General features: G+C 40.3%; 1 protein-coding gene across 2 annotated transcripts in view; it reads right to left on the bottom strand.

Annotated features, from left to right (window-relative positions):
• Positions 1-15,087, bottom strand: part of FMN2 (formin 2) — a 375,766-nt gene that overhangs the window by 337,226 nt on the left and 23,453 nt on the right. For both annotated transcript variants that reach the window (XM_064594391.1, XM_064594390.1), the window contains exon 2: positions 3,702-3,868. In XM_064594391.1, coding sequence (XP_064450461.1) covers positions 3,702-3,868 — 167 coding nt within the window. The remainder of the gene's footprint in view (positions 1-3,701; positions 3,869-15,087) is intronic.

Below are 15,087 nucleotides of genomic sequence, written 5' to 3'. Positions count from 1 at the left end.
ACGAGCAAGGAGGAGCGCAGAGGGAGAAGCAGATTCCCCGCCGAGCTGGGAGTAAGGTGATAGCTTCTGGATCCCCAGATTAGTAATGGAAATAGAAAAAGGTAATGGACAATGCTATTAGGCCCTTAAAGGAGCTCAGTCTTCATTTCTGTTATGAAGGCATGGCTATGCAAAGGGCTCCCAGCCCTTCTGATGGCTGAAATATCTTTGAGTATCATGGCCCTAACTTTGATTGGCTGATAAAGTCAACATCATTCCACCAGCAAAAAGCAAAAGTTTATGTTTGTCAGTTTACATGCTCGGTATTAGCCTTCTAAATTAACAGAATTTTATTCAAGCAAAGTATATAACAAGCACTAGTTCTGTCCTTACAACATTTTCCTCCTAAAACGGACCTGTCTTCTTCATCTCAATTAATCACACAACCTCCACCCAGCTCCTTAAAATAAAAAACCAAGAACTTATATTTCACTTCCTTTTTCCGTTGCCCCCATGTCTAACTCAGCAGAAGTCCCACCAGCTGTGCCTCCAGAATCCATCCCATACCTAAGGACTCATCTCTAACTCCCTCACCACCATCCCTGACTCAACTACTGCAGTAGCCCAGCTGGTGTTTCTGCGTCTACTTCTGCCCCCTCTACTCCATTATCCAGAGACCAGGCTGTGATCCACGTAAAATACATTCTTCCCCTGCACAAAACCTTCAAAAAGCTCCTAATTTAAAAAAAAAAAAAGTTTTCCTTCCATGGCTTTCAAGACCCTGCACATTCCGACCCCAAGTCCTTTCTGCCCTCAACTCATGAAATTTCAGCTTCATAGGCACTAAGACTGTGCTTTGCTTAGGTCATGCCTATGCTCTCCCCAGACCCTTTGTACTTGCCAGGTGAGCTTCCTGGAATGACCTTCCCTCAGACCTCCCATCATAGGTCCTTAGTGAGGCTTCCTTTACATTCACCCTACTCCACCCTCATTGACCGTATCATATTACTAGGGTTTATTTCCTTTATAGCATTTATTAGAACCTGATGTAAATTCATGACCTATGCTTTTATTTGTTGTTGCTCTAGTTTCAGTTTTTTGTTGTTGGTTTTTGGATTTTGTTTTTTATGGGTCTCTCCCCACTGGGATAAGGATCTAAATTTCAGGAGAAGTCTTATTTCTCAAAAAAAAAAAAAAAAGAAAGAAAGAAAGAAAGAAATCTTATTTCTCTTCCTCACTAATGTATCTCTGGAGTCTAAACCACTGCCTATAGAATGTATTTGGTAAGCATTTGTGAATGAATTAACTTATCATTCAAAGCTCTTTGCCTTTTAGGGTTCTCAAAATTTTAACCAAATTAAAAGATGAAGAGAAAATGTCAAGTCCTTTCATATTTTCTATAGCATTTCTAAAGCAAAATGTTAGGCCCTAAAAATGTATAATATAACATGGGACTAAGAAGGGTTGAATGAAGAAGTCTAATCTATAAACCATATCAGTAAGACCCCTAAATCAAAACTCTTTATTGCTTTAATTATGTGTATAAATGGAGAGAGGAGAAGGGGGAGGGATGCTCTTAGGGAACAAATTTGGAGGTGGGAAGAGTGCCAGTTATGAGTTTATTCCCACATGGTGTTATGTCTCGAAGGCAACTGTCCTCAAGAGAATTGTTGGTTAGAAATCCTCCCAACAGCAATTTTCTGGAAATCAGCAGAGAGACTAATTATCAGAAACTTCTCTCCACACAGATAAGTGCATTTCTCCCCATTCCTCCACTAATATCTCAATCTACATAACTCCTTGTATTGCCACCTCACCTGAGTTTTGAAGAAAATCCTTGACTGTGCATATAGCAAATGCACAGTTCTGTGACTGACCTGCTGTTTAAGTATATGGAATAACATTTCTTACTAGAGTGCCTTTAATTTCATATTTGTTTTGGGTTTAGTTTGGCAGGGGGAGTAAAGATGTATTACAGAGCCAACAAATAAAGTAAGGAGAAAATGCAATCGCATAAAGTTGGGGGAAACAAATTCCCCATTATAAGGAAATTACTCACCACCATATTAAGGGATTGTATTTTTTGTTTGCTTTTCCCTCTGCATGCCACACTCAACTGTCCTCCAAATAGACAATGATGGGAGGAATTACTACTCTCTAACACAAGGATGGAGAGGGGGTGGGAAATAAGAGGCAGCAAGTTCAGTGATTAAAAAAAAAAGAAGAAGAAGGTAGAGAATTACCCTATTCTTTTCAGTTTATTCCAATTTCACATTTTTTGAATGATAAGACTGTTTACTTCTAAACTTTAAGAGAAGAAAATGCAGTCAGCTCGGGAATAGTTTCAGTCAAAAGGTAAGCTTTAGACATGGCTAGGGTTTGTCTTTCTCTGTACCATGTTGATTTTAAATCCAACTCGTAAATTGATATATTTTCTAGAACACAGCTCTACAAGACTTTTAGCCACCATTGTCCCCAGATTCTGTCTCTATAATAACACACACCTCTCACCAAAAAAAAAGGGGGGGAGGAAAAAATTTAAATTATCCAATTCTCCCTATAGAAAAAAAAGATCTACCTAGCAGTAATTAGCTATATGTCATTTAAAAAAATAATTTAATAAATAAAAAGATCTTAAGAAGGAACTTTCATAAGTCACAGCACATCCTGAGGAATCTCCTTTCACATGGGAAGTATCAAGAAGATCTCACAATATTTTACATGATTAATTTTCTTAATACTGAAGGGAGAATCAAGGAAGAACATAGGTTATAACGCATGAAGAAGAGAAAGAAGAAATACAGGACATATAGACATTTTATTATTTACGCTCACGTCTTGATCTCAGTCAGGGTTCATTTTCATTGTCTTTCAAAACTCACTATTATCTCATTCATTGGTCAATAGCATATACACTGAAGGCACAGAAGGATATATATAGTTGGAAGCAAAGACAACTGTAACTAACCCATATGGATGAGAACCCATTACTCTGCCTCACAAATATCTGGGCTCCACACAAGTGAGCCAATTAAACCTTCAATTTTCTTATGAGAAAATCATATAGGAGAATTTTGATATATCTGGGTTTTAGATGCATACTCAACACAACTACCAAGTCACACATGTACCACATACCTGAGAAAGATTAGCAATACCCTGGCTTGAAAACAATAATCCAGCTGTCCTGATACTCATTAGGAATTACGAATATGCCTTTTGGATTACTGTCCTGCAGTATTAATTCCCCTGGTGAATGGGAGCTGGGGAGAAAGCGGACAATGCTGCTTCATACCAATGGTTAGTACACAGATGAGCTAAGAACGCACTGAAATAGTGTTCTAGGCATCCATGGAAACCTGCTGCCCACTGGGAACAAAGCTCTGGCCCTATGGTACTGCTTCTGAAGTAATGTCCTCGACCAGCAAAGTCAGTAGTCCTGACTCGAGCCACTTTAAAATCATCACTGATTAAAGCAGGCTAGAAAACTGTCCAAAGTGGCCATCTGTTAAGAAAAGGTTTGGCCAATATACTTCAGATTGCTCTAGTCAAGAAGGAAAGCATAGAAACAGACATGCTGAGTTGCTGAGTGGCTGAGGGGAGGATGGTGGCTTGCATCACATGTCGGTTTTTAAACTGTAGGGTGATTGGGCAGACACATATCACAGCTGCTATTTCGACTGCAATCTGCCTCACAGACTGAAGTCAATGTTCCTACTTACATCAAAAGGAGCTGAACTTGATTGGGCATTTCGATCACATGGTTCCCTGAAGCAGTCACTGAAAGGAAGTAGAAGACCCATGGCAATGATCCGGGAGCAAAACTTCTCTGCTTCTTCTGGAGGCCCGTTCTCCTGCTGGCTGAATAGCTTCTCCAACAGAGTTCGCCCTGCAGATGAAACAATCATTAGGAAGGAGCACCGGCAAGTCACCTGGCTCAGAACCCTCCCAGAGGAGTGAGGCCTGGAAAACACAACCCTTGAGCATCACTGTTGCCAAGGCTACTGAGGTGCTTCTCAATCACAGAGAAAGTCTGCAGTCTGAGGCCTGAGTTTCCATATGGGAAAAGGCAGCTCTAGTTTGCTCTCCCATCCCCCAAAACATGTCCTGCCCCAAAAGGGGATGATCACAAGATGGACTATACATTTTCCACCTGAAGAAGTGCCCAACATTTTGGATTTCATTGGTAGCCCTTCTTCCTCTCTTTGTTTACCCTACTGATGGCTCTCTAAGGGAGCAGTTACCAACCACCAAGTGGGCTAAGAAATGTCAGTGGCTGATATTCAGTCTCTGGCATGGCAATGGGGAGGAGCAGGGAATGAGGAGACAGGAGGCAGGCAAAGGCCCTAACCCCTGAGGAAAGAGTTGGCCAGCCAATTCATCACCCTGAAGAGGAACGTGACAGGCTCAAAATTTTCTCACATACTCCTCAGAACCATAGCTCTAGGGTAGGTGCAAACCTCAGTTTTTATTTCCCTAAAAGAGACAGGAAAAGAGATGCATAAGAGGAGGCCACCAGCTAAGGACCCCAGAGGGCCTGGGTCCACCTAGTGTCATGGTTCTCAATCCTAGCTGTACCTTAGATTCATCTGGGACAACATAATGACCAGAAGTCCCTAATTCATTTCTGATATTATTTGCTCTCTAATTTATTATCCTTTAGAAATTGATTTAGCTGATTTCTCCATTAGTCAACTCTGGTAGAAGAAATGGAAAATTGCTAGGACTTCTTTCAGGGCCATAACTACTCCCTCAGTTCTTGCCCTGCTCCTGCCCCTCCCTCATTCTTCAAATTTAGATTAAAATCACTTATCCAGAAAAGACTCCAGTCACCCCCTTCCATTTGTTGGAAGTACTAAGTCCGTTCTTAGTACTTTGTGTAATTAGTGATTTTAATTAATCATGTGTATACTTGCTTAATATCTACACCTCTTGGGGCCCCTGGGTGGCTTAGTCAGTTAAGAGTCTGCCTTCAGCAATCCCCATCAAAATACCATCCACTTTTTTCAAAGAAATGGAACAAATAATCCTAAAATTTGTATGGAACCAGAAAAGATCCGAAATAGCCAGAGGAATGTTGAAAAAGAAAGGAAAGCTGGCAGCATCACAATTCCGGACTTCCAGCTCTATTACAAAGCTGTCATCATCAAGACAGTATGGTTCTGGCACAAAAACAGACACATTGATCAATGGAACAGAATACAGAGCCCAGAAATGGACCCTCAACTCTATGGTCAACTCATCTTCGACAAAGCAGGAAAGAATGTCCAATGGAAAAAAGACAGCCTCTTCAACAAATGGTGTTGGGAAAATTGGACAGCCACATGCAGAAGAATGAAACTGGACCATTTCCTTACACCACACACAACAATAGACTCCAAATGGTTGAGAGACCTCAATGTGAGACAGGAGTCCATCAAAATCCTAAAGGAGAACACAGGCAGCGACCTCTTCGACCTCAGCCGCAGCAAATTCTTCCTAGAAACATCGCCAAAGGCAAGGGAAGCAAGGGCAAAAATGAACTATTGGGACTTCATCAAGATCAAAAGCTTTTGCACAGCAAAAGAAACAGTCAACAAAACCAAAAGACAACCGACAGAATGGGAGAAGATATTTGCAAATGCCATATCAGATAAAGGGCTAGTATCCAAAATCTATAAAGAACTTATCAAACTCAACACCCAAAGAACAAAGAATCCAATCAAGAAATGGGCAGAAGACATGAACAGACATTTTTCCAAAGAAGACATCCAAATGGCCAACAGACACATGAAAAAGGGCTCAACATTGCTCAGCATCAGGGAAATCCAAATCAAAACCTCAATGAGATATCACCTCACACCAGTAAGAATGGCTAAAATTAACAAGTCAGGAAATGACAGATGTTGGCGGGGATGCGGAGAAAGGGGAACCCTCCTACCCTGTTGGTGGGAATGCAAGCTGGTGCAACCACTCTGGAAAACAGTATGGAGGTTCCTCAAAAGGTTGAAAATAGAGCTACCATATGATCCAGCAATTGCACTACTGGGTATTTACCCCAAAGATACAAATGTAGGGATCCGAAGGGGTACGTGCACCCTAATGTTTATAGCAGCAATGTCCACAGTAGCCAAACTGTGGAAAGAGCCAAGATGTTCATCGGCAGATGAATGGATAAAGAAGATGTGGTATATATATACAATGGAATATTATGCAGCCATCAAAAGGAATGAGATCTTGCCTTTTGCAATGACATGGATGGAACTGGAGGGTATTATGCTGAGTGAAATAAGTCAATCAGAGAAAGACATGTATCATATGACCTCACTGATATGAGGAATTCTTAATATCAGGAAACAAACTGAGGGTTGCTGGAGTGGTGGGGGGTAGGAGGGATGGGGTGGTTGGGTGATAGACATTAGGGAGGGTATGTGCTATGGTGAGCGCTGTGAATTGTGCAAGACTGTTGAATCACAGATCTGTACCTCTGAAACAAATAATGCAATATATGTTAAGGAAAAAAAAAGGAGAAGATAGCAGGACAGGAAGAATGAAGAGGGGGAAATCAGAGGGGAGACGAACCATGAGAGACGATGGACTCTGAAAAACAAACTGAGGGTTCTAGAGGGGAGGGGGGTGGGAGGATGGGTTAGCCTGGTGATGGGTATTGAGGAGGGCACGTTCTGCATGGAGCACTGGGTGTTATGCACAAACAATGAATCATGGAACACTACATCAAAAACTAATGATGTAATGTATGGTGATTATCATAACAATATAAAATTTTTTAAAAAAAGAGCCTGCCTTCGGCTCAGGTCATGATCCCAGGGTCCTGGGATTGAGCCCCATGTTGTATTGGGCTCCTTGCTCAGCGGGGAGCCTGCTTCTCCCTCTCCCTCTGCCCCTCCCCCCATTCGCACTGTCTCTCTCTCTCTCTCTCTCAAAATAAAATCTTTAAAAAAAAATATCTACACTTCTTACTAAAATAAACTGACAGCCAGCATATATCCTGCAAATGTGGCCTCTCACACATAAGAAGTATCAATAAATATGTTTTAGGATTTCTGAATAAATGCAATGTTATGATTCTGTGACAAAGACTCATTCATATCATGGTCAGAACTAGAAAGGAGATACATCTATACCAGGGATCAGCAAGCTCTTCCTATAAAGGGCCAAACAGTAAATATTTTAGGCTTTGAGGGCCATGTAAGGTCTCTGTTGCATATTCTTCGTTTTTGTTTCAAATCGCTTTCACAATGTAAAAAGCATTCTTAGCTTGGGGTTCTGCAAAACCAGGCCCAGGTCTGTATTTCAGTTAGAACAACTAAATTTCAAATGTATAAATGTCTGTAAGGATATTAGTCATGCAATTTTTGTGCCTCTTCCTATTTTTGTTTTTACAACAGAACTCATTTCAAAATCTACCTCTGATATGTGGGATAACAAAGCAGAACAAAAGAGGCCTTTTTATTTTCTTCATTCTTCTAGGTCACTAGACAACATTCTTTAGTCTCCCAGGATTTTTATTCTATAGAACTTAAGTTTCCCTTCAACTAGCTGGAAACAAACATCAAGGAAACCACATCCCTCAATTGTCAAATGATGAATTATTGTTAAGTATACCCATCTGACATATCTTATGACTGAAAACAGCCAGAAAACTAAGTGCTACTTTCCTGTAACTTGGAAATTGTGTAGGACAGAAAGGGAGACAGGATCTTCCATATGTGAGAGTATTGAGTGTGAGCAAGTAAATGTGTATGTGTACATCAGGCCAAAAATCGTCAGAAAGGGTTATGGAATAATGTGGAAGAGAGGAAAGTACAAGCCCCCTGGACCTTCAGCTCTATGATGAACAAATACCCCTCAATCCTTCATCCAGGGCTTCCTAACCATGACTCCACTGATGCCTTGGGATGGATAATTCTGTGGGTCCTGTCCACTGTAGGATGTTAGCAGCATCACTGGCCATTACACACTAGATGCCTGCACTTCCAATTGTAAGAGCCTAGGTGTCTCCAGACATTGCCAAATGTCCCCCAGCTTGAGACTCCCTGCCTCAACCTCTCTAAAGAGAACCTCCCCTGTTCGCATGGACAGTAACTTGCTGCCCCTCAGTCTACATGGAGATATTGTGCATCAAATCCCACATATATTGGGGGTAGGAAGGGAGTGAGGGACTTCTCTGATCCCCTGAGCACTTTCAAATAACTTATTCTCCTTCAAAACCATCAGCATCTTTGTAAGTCCTGCCACTGGCTAGACCACATGTCATCCTTCTCCTTTCTGCCGTCCACTAACTTCTTGTCATTCCTGATCCCCCCCACCTTGCCTCCTGACTCAACCACTGTGTTTTCCAACCTTACTCCTCTCAGTGATTCTGACATCCACATGGAGATCAAACCAACACCCAGGGAAATAACTCATCTGAGATCTTGAATCCTTGCCTCCAGTCAGTGTTTCTTCTACCCCACACAAGCAACCCATTCGAAAGACCAATTTCAAACTCTACTCCAGCCCTCCATGGCTTTTCATCACCCTCAGAGCAAAACCCAACTCCTCACCACAACTCAAGAACCCCCCAGCCCCCACCACCACTCCTGTCACCTCTTCCTGCTCTCCCTGAAGGCAGTCGCACCTACTGGTCTCTTCCTCCTCAACACACAGAGGTCACTCTCACCTCAGAGCCGTTTGTACTAAAACACTCTTTCCAAGATACTTGAATGACTCTCTTTCATCTTTCATTGTTAAAAAAAAAAAAAAAAGATGGTTTTATACATACATGGCTATACATGTGGCCATTAATATCATGCTATTATAGCTGCGAACGTCCCTAAACTGGGGAAGGAAACAAGTATTCACATCCAAGAGGCAGAGAGGACCCCTCCCAAGGTCAATAAAAATGGACTAACCCCCCAGCATATAACAGTGAAACTTGCAAATCGTAGAGACAAGGAAGCTATCCTGTGAGCAGCTAGGGGGAAAAGATCTCTTACATATGGAGGGAGGAACATCAGAATAACATCAGACCTGTCCACAGAGACCAAGCAAGTCAGAAAGGGCTGGTAAGACTTATTCAGGGTACTAAATGAGAAGAACATGGAGCCAAGAATACTTTATCCAGCAAGGCTGTCATTCAGAATGGATGGAGAGATAAAGATCTTCCAGGACCAGGAGAAACTTAAAGAATATGTGACCACCAAGCCAGCCCTGCAAGAAATAGTAAGGGGGATTCTATAAAAGAAGAAAGACCCCAAAAGTAATATAGACCAGAAATTTACAGAGACAATCTATACAAACAGAGAGCTTACAGGCAGTATGATGATGGCACTAAATTCATATCCTTCAAAAGTTACTCTCAACATAAAAGACCTAAATGCTCCCATGAAATGGCACAGGGTTGCAGATTGGATAAAAAAGACAGGACCAATCCATATGCTGTCTACAAGAGACTCATTTTGAACCCAAAGACCTTTCAGATTGAAAGTGAGGGAATGGAGAACCATTTATCATGCCAACAGACATCAAAAGAAAGCTGGGTAGCAATCCTCATATCAGACACATTAGATATTAAACCAAAGACTGTAGTAAGAGATGTAGAGGGACACTATAGCATACTTAAAGGGTCTATCAAACAAGAACATCTAACAAATGTAAATATATATGCCCCCCACATGGGAGCAACCAACTACATTAGCCAACTTTTAAACAAAATTAAAGAATCATATTGATAATAATACATTAATAGTAGAAGACCTCAACACTCCACTCACAGCAATAGATAGATCATCTAAGCAGATCAACAAAGAAACAAGAGCTTTGAAGGACACATTGGACCAGATGGACTTCATAGATATATATAGAACATTCCATCCTAAAACAACAGAATACTCATTCTTCTCCTGTGCACATGGAACTTTCTCCAGAATAGATCACATACTGGGTTACCAATCAGGTCTCAACAGATACCAAAAGACTGAGATGATTCCCTGCATATTTTCAGACCACAATGCTTTGAAACTGCAACTCAACCACAAGGAAAAATGTGGAAGGAACGCAAACACTTGGAGGTTAAAAAGCATCCTGTTAAAGAATGAATGGGTCAACCAGGAAATTAAAGAGGAACTTAAACCATTCATGCAAACCAATGAAAATGAAATCACATCAGTTCAAAACCTATGGGATACTGCAAAGGCGGTTCTAAGAGGAAAGTACATAGCCATCCAAGCCTCTCTCAAAAAATTAGAAAAATTCCAAATGCACAAGCTAACCTTACACCTAAAGCATCTGGAGAAAGAACAGACAATAAAGCCTAAACCAAGCAGGAGAAGAGAAATAATAAAGATTAGGGCAGAAATCAATGAAATAGAAACCAGAAAAACAGTAGAATAGATCAACGAAACTAGAAGCTGGTTCCTTGAAATAATTAATAAGATCGATAAACCTCTGGCCAGACTTATCCAAAAGAAAAGAGAAAGGACCCAAATTAATAAAATCATGAATGAAAGGGGAGAAATCACGAGCAATACCAAAGAAATAGAGGCAATTATTAGAACTTATTACCAACAGCTATATGACATCAATCTAGGCAATCTGGAAGAAATGGATATATTCCTGGACACTTAAAAACTGCCAAGACTGAAACAGGAAGAAATAGACCATCTGAAAAGAGGAATAGTCAGTAATGAAATTGAAACAGTAATCAAAAACCTCCCAAAAAAACAAGAGTCCAGGGCCAGATGGCTTCCCAGGGGAATTCTACCAAACATTTAAAGAAGAAATCATACTTATTCTACTGAGGCTGTTCCAAAAAATAGAAATAGAAGGAAAACTTCCAAACTCACTCTATGAGGCCAGCACTACCCTGATCCCAAAACCAGACAAAGACCCTAACAAAAAGGAGAATTACAGACCAATATCCCTGATGAACATGGATGCCAAAATACCCAACAAGATCCTAGCCAATGTACATTAAAAGGATTACTCACCACAACCAGGTCGGGTTTATTCCTGGGATGCAAGGGTGGTTCAACATTCGCAAATCAATGAACGTGATAGATCACATTAACAAAAGAAAAGACAAGGACCATATGCTCCTCTCAATTGATGCAGAAAAAGCATTTGACAAAATATAGCATCCTTTCCTGATTAAAACTCTTCAAAATATAGGGATAAAGGGAACATACCTCAATATCATAAAAGCCATCTAAGAAAAGCCGACAGCGAATATCATTCTCAATGGGAAAAACTGAGAGCTTTTCCCTTAAGATCAGGAACATGACAGAGATGCCCACTCTCACCACTATTCCTCAACATAGTACTAGAAGTCCTAGCCTCAGCAATCAGACAACAAAAAGAAATAAAAGGCATTCAAATTGTCAAAGAAGTCAAACTCTCTCTCTTTGCAGATGACATGCTTTATGTGGAAACCCAAACGACTCCACCCCAAATTACTAGAACCCATACAGCAATTCAGCAACGTGGCAGGATACAAAATCAATGCACAGAAATCAGCTGCATTTCTATACACAAACAACTGACTGACGAAAGAGAAATTAAGGAATCGATTCTATTTACAATAGCACCAAAAACCGTAAGATACCTAGGAATAAACCTAACCAAAGAAGTAAAGGATCTAGAAACTACAGAACACTTATGAAAGAAACTGAGGAAGACACAAGAGATGGAAAAACATTCCATGCTCATGGATTGGAATAATAGACATTGTGAAAATGTCTATGCTGCCCAGAGCAATCAACACATTCAATGCAATCCCTATCAAAATATCATCAACATTTTTCACAGAGCAGGAACAAACAAACCTAAAATTTGTATTGAACCAAAAAGATCCCGAATTGCCAAGAGGTTGTTGAAAAAGAAAACCAAAGCTGGGGGCATCACAATGCCTGACTTCAAGCTATCTTACAAAGACAGCATGGTACTGGCACAAATACAGACACATAGATCAATGGAACGGAATAGAGAACGCAGAAATAGATCCTCAATTCTATGGTCAACTCATCTTCGACAAATCAGGAAAGAATATCCAATGGAAAAAAGACAGTCTCTTCAATAAATGGTGCTGGGAAAATTGGACAGCCACATGCAGAAGAATGAAGTTGGACCATTCTCTTATACTATACACAAAGATAAACTCCAAATGGATGAAAGACCTCAATATGAGACAGAATCCCATCAAATCCTAGAGGAGAACATAGGCAGTAACCTCTTCGACATTGGCCACTGTGACTTCTTTCAAGACCCATCTCCAAAGGCAAGGGAAATAAAAGCAAAAATGAACTTTTGGGATTTCATCAAGATAAAAACCTTTTGCACAGCAAAGGAAACAGTCAACAAAACAAAGAGGCAACCCATGGAATGGGAGAAGATATTTGCAAATGACATTACAGATAAAGGACTAATACCCAAAATATATAAAGAACTTCTCAAACCCAACACCCAAAAAACAAATAATCCAGTCAAGAAATGGGCAGAAGACATGAACAGACATTTCTCCAAAGAAGACATACAAATGGCTAACAGACACATGAAAAAATGTTCAACATCACTAGCCATCAGGGAAATACAAATTAAAACCACATTGAGACACCACCTTATACCAGTTAGAATGGCAAAAATTAACAAGGCAGGAAACAACAAGTGTTGGCGAGGATGTGGAGTAAGGAGAACCCTCTTACACTGTTGGTGGGAATGCAAGCTGGTACAGCCACTCTGGAAAACAGTATGGAGGTTCCTCAAGACGTTAAAAATAGAGCTACCCTACGACCCAGCAATTGCACTACTAGGTATTTACCCCAAAGATACAGATGTAGTGAAAAGAAGGGCCACCTGCACCCCAATGTTCATAGCAGCAAAGTCCACAATAGCCAAACTGTGGAAGGAGCTGAGATGCCCTTCAACAGATGAATGGATAAAGAAGATGTGGTCCAGATATACAATGGAATGTTACTCAGCCATCAGAAAGGATGAATACCCACCATTTGTATCAATATGGATGGAACTGGAGGGGATTATGCTAAGTGAAATAAGTCAAGCAGAGAAAGATAATTATCATATGGTTTCACTCATATGTGGAACATAAGGAATAGCGCAGAGCACCAGAGGGGAAGGGAGGGAAAACTGAATGGGAAGAAATCAGAGAGGGAGACAAACCATGAAAGACTCTGGACTCCGGGAAACAAACTGAGGGTTACAGAATGGAGGGGGGTGGGGGATGGCCTAATAGGGTGATGGATATTAAGGAGGGAACATGTGGTGATGGTCACTGGGTATTATATGCAACTAATGAATTGTTTAACACTACATCAATAACTAATGATATAGTATATGTCAGCTAATTGAACATAATTAAAAAAAGAAAAAAATAACTCAATTAATTTAAACATATCAAATATATATGAAAAGGAATAAAAAATAAAAATAGATACCCCTGGAGAATGCTAGGGCACCAAACATCACGGATAACAGAGAATTAATGGACAATAACAGACGCATTTCCAGTACAAATTGTATTTCAGGGTAATATAACACACCTAGTGAATAAAAAAAAGTTTTCAATACAGAAAGTTCTAGCCAAAAGGGGGAAATAAGTGACAAAATTAGAAAATCACCCTTTTGCAATCCCTAATGAATTCCTTTTGCAGTCCCTAATGGTTCACTTCAGAAGAGCTAATGGATGGGAAACCCATTAGAGAAAAAGTCAACTGAAAAATTTGCAAAGAAGGAATCAAGCAGCCATCCCCAAACCCACAAATCATTCACAGCTTCAATACAAATGAGACAGGCAGACACGGTGAGCCTCCTGATGTGGGTTTAGCAAGTATACAGCACTGACCGTCTAGCACATGTGCTATCCCGAACCCCTGGGGAAAAAAGAGAAGAGGATTGAATCATGTGTCAGATTGGACCTAACTTCTAATCTAAGATACAGAGAGTTCTGAAAATGGACTAGTTAAATCAGATAGTATTAAACAAATTTGATTTGCATTCAATATAATAATGGCATTGTAGCATGTTAAAAAGTCCTTTTTTGAGACGCATACTGAAGTACTTGAAATTAACATGATGCCTGGTATTTGTTTCAAGTTATTCCATGAGAAAGTGTGTATTTGGGAGAGGCAGATAAAACTATTATGGCATTGATAATTATTGAAGCTGGCTGATAGGTACATGGGGCTCATCATACCTCTACTTGTATGTACGGTCAAATCTTCACAATATCTTAAATTATGCCATTAAAAAGATTAATGATTGCAAGTCCAAATAAATAAATAAATAGGGCACACCTGAGTGGCTCAGTCAGTGGAACATGCAACTCTAAGACTGCAAACCTAACAAGGTGCCCTCCTTATTCTACAAAAACAAGAGACATGAATTCAGTTTATTAAAGTGTCAAATGATTGTGGTAGGAACATGAAAAGTTTTTACTTCTTCTAGGACCTGCACTCTAGCTGGACTGTACTCAGCTCCCTTTCTGACCATGAATATAATGTGACCAGGGTGGAGGGAGCAGACAGAGACGTGAACTTCTGTTTTTTTTTCTCACAGTTGATGACTGGAGATTTAACTGGGACACACTGGCCTACTACATGGAATTCCTTGAATCTAAACTGGGGAGACTGAGTTGACATAAAGCCTTATGAACTTAACCTTATTTCTTAACTGTATAAACTGGCTGGTTAGGAGCTGGACACGGAGACCCCAGATTCCCTATGGCACCCTATTATGCACTCCACCACCACCCACACAGTTCAGGATATCCCATGACTCCTGGTCCCCTTACACCACTCCGTGGTCAAAGCACCTATATTAGACTGAGACATGTTGGTCACACCAAAAAAATGAAAATAATTGGTCCTAGAATATGAATAAGGATAACTTTCCGTAAGTGTTCAGCAATTCAAAGCTTCATTTTACTTCATATTTTCATTATTTGATCAACAATATTTCCCGAGCTCTTATTAGGTGCAAAGTAGCTCTAAGTCAACTTGCCAAAAACCTATTTGCTGAATGAACAAGTCATGAAAAACTGCAGGTGAGAATGACAGGGGCTGGTGGGGTAGCTGCAGTAATGCTAAAACTTAAGAAAATTCTCAAAGGCCAATA

Source organism: Mirounga angustirostris, unplaced genomic scaffold (genome assembly GCF_029215605.1).
Source record: "Mirounga angustirostris isolate CCGP_5_RB_7025 unplaced genomic scaffold, mMirAng1.0.hap1 SCAF_6, whole genome shotgun sequence".
NCBI classification, from domain to species: Eukaryota; Metazoa; Chordata; class Mammalia; order Carnivora; family Phocidae; genus Mirounga; species Mirounga angustirostris.
The sequence above is the reverse complement of the archived record's forward strand: the minus strand, read 5'-3'. Positions and strand labels throughout refer to the sequence as shown.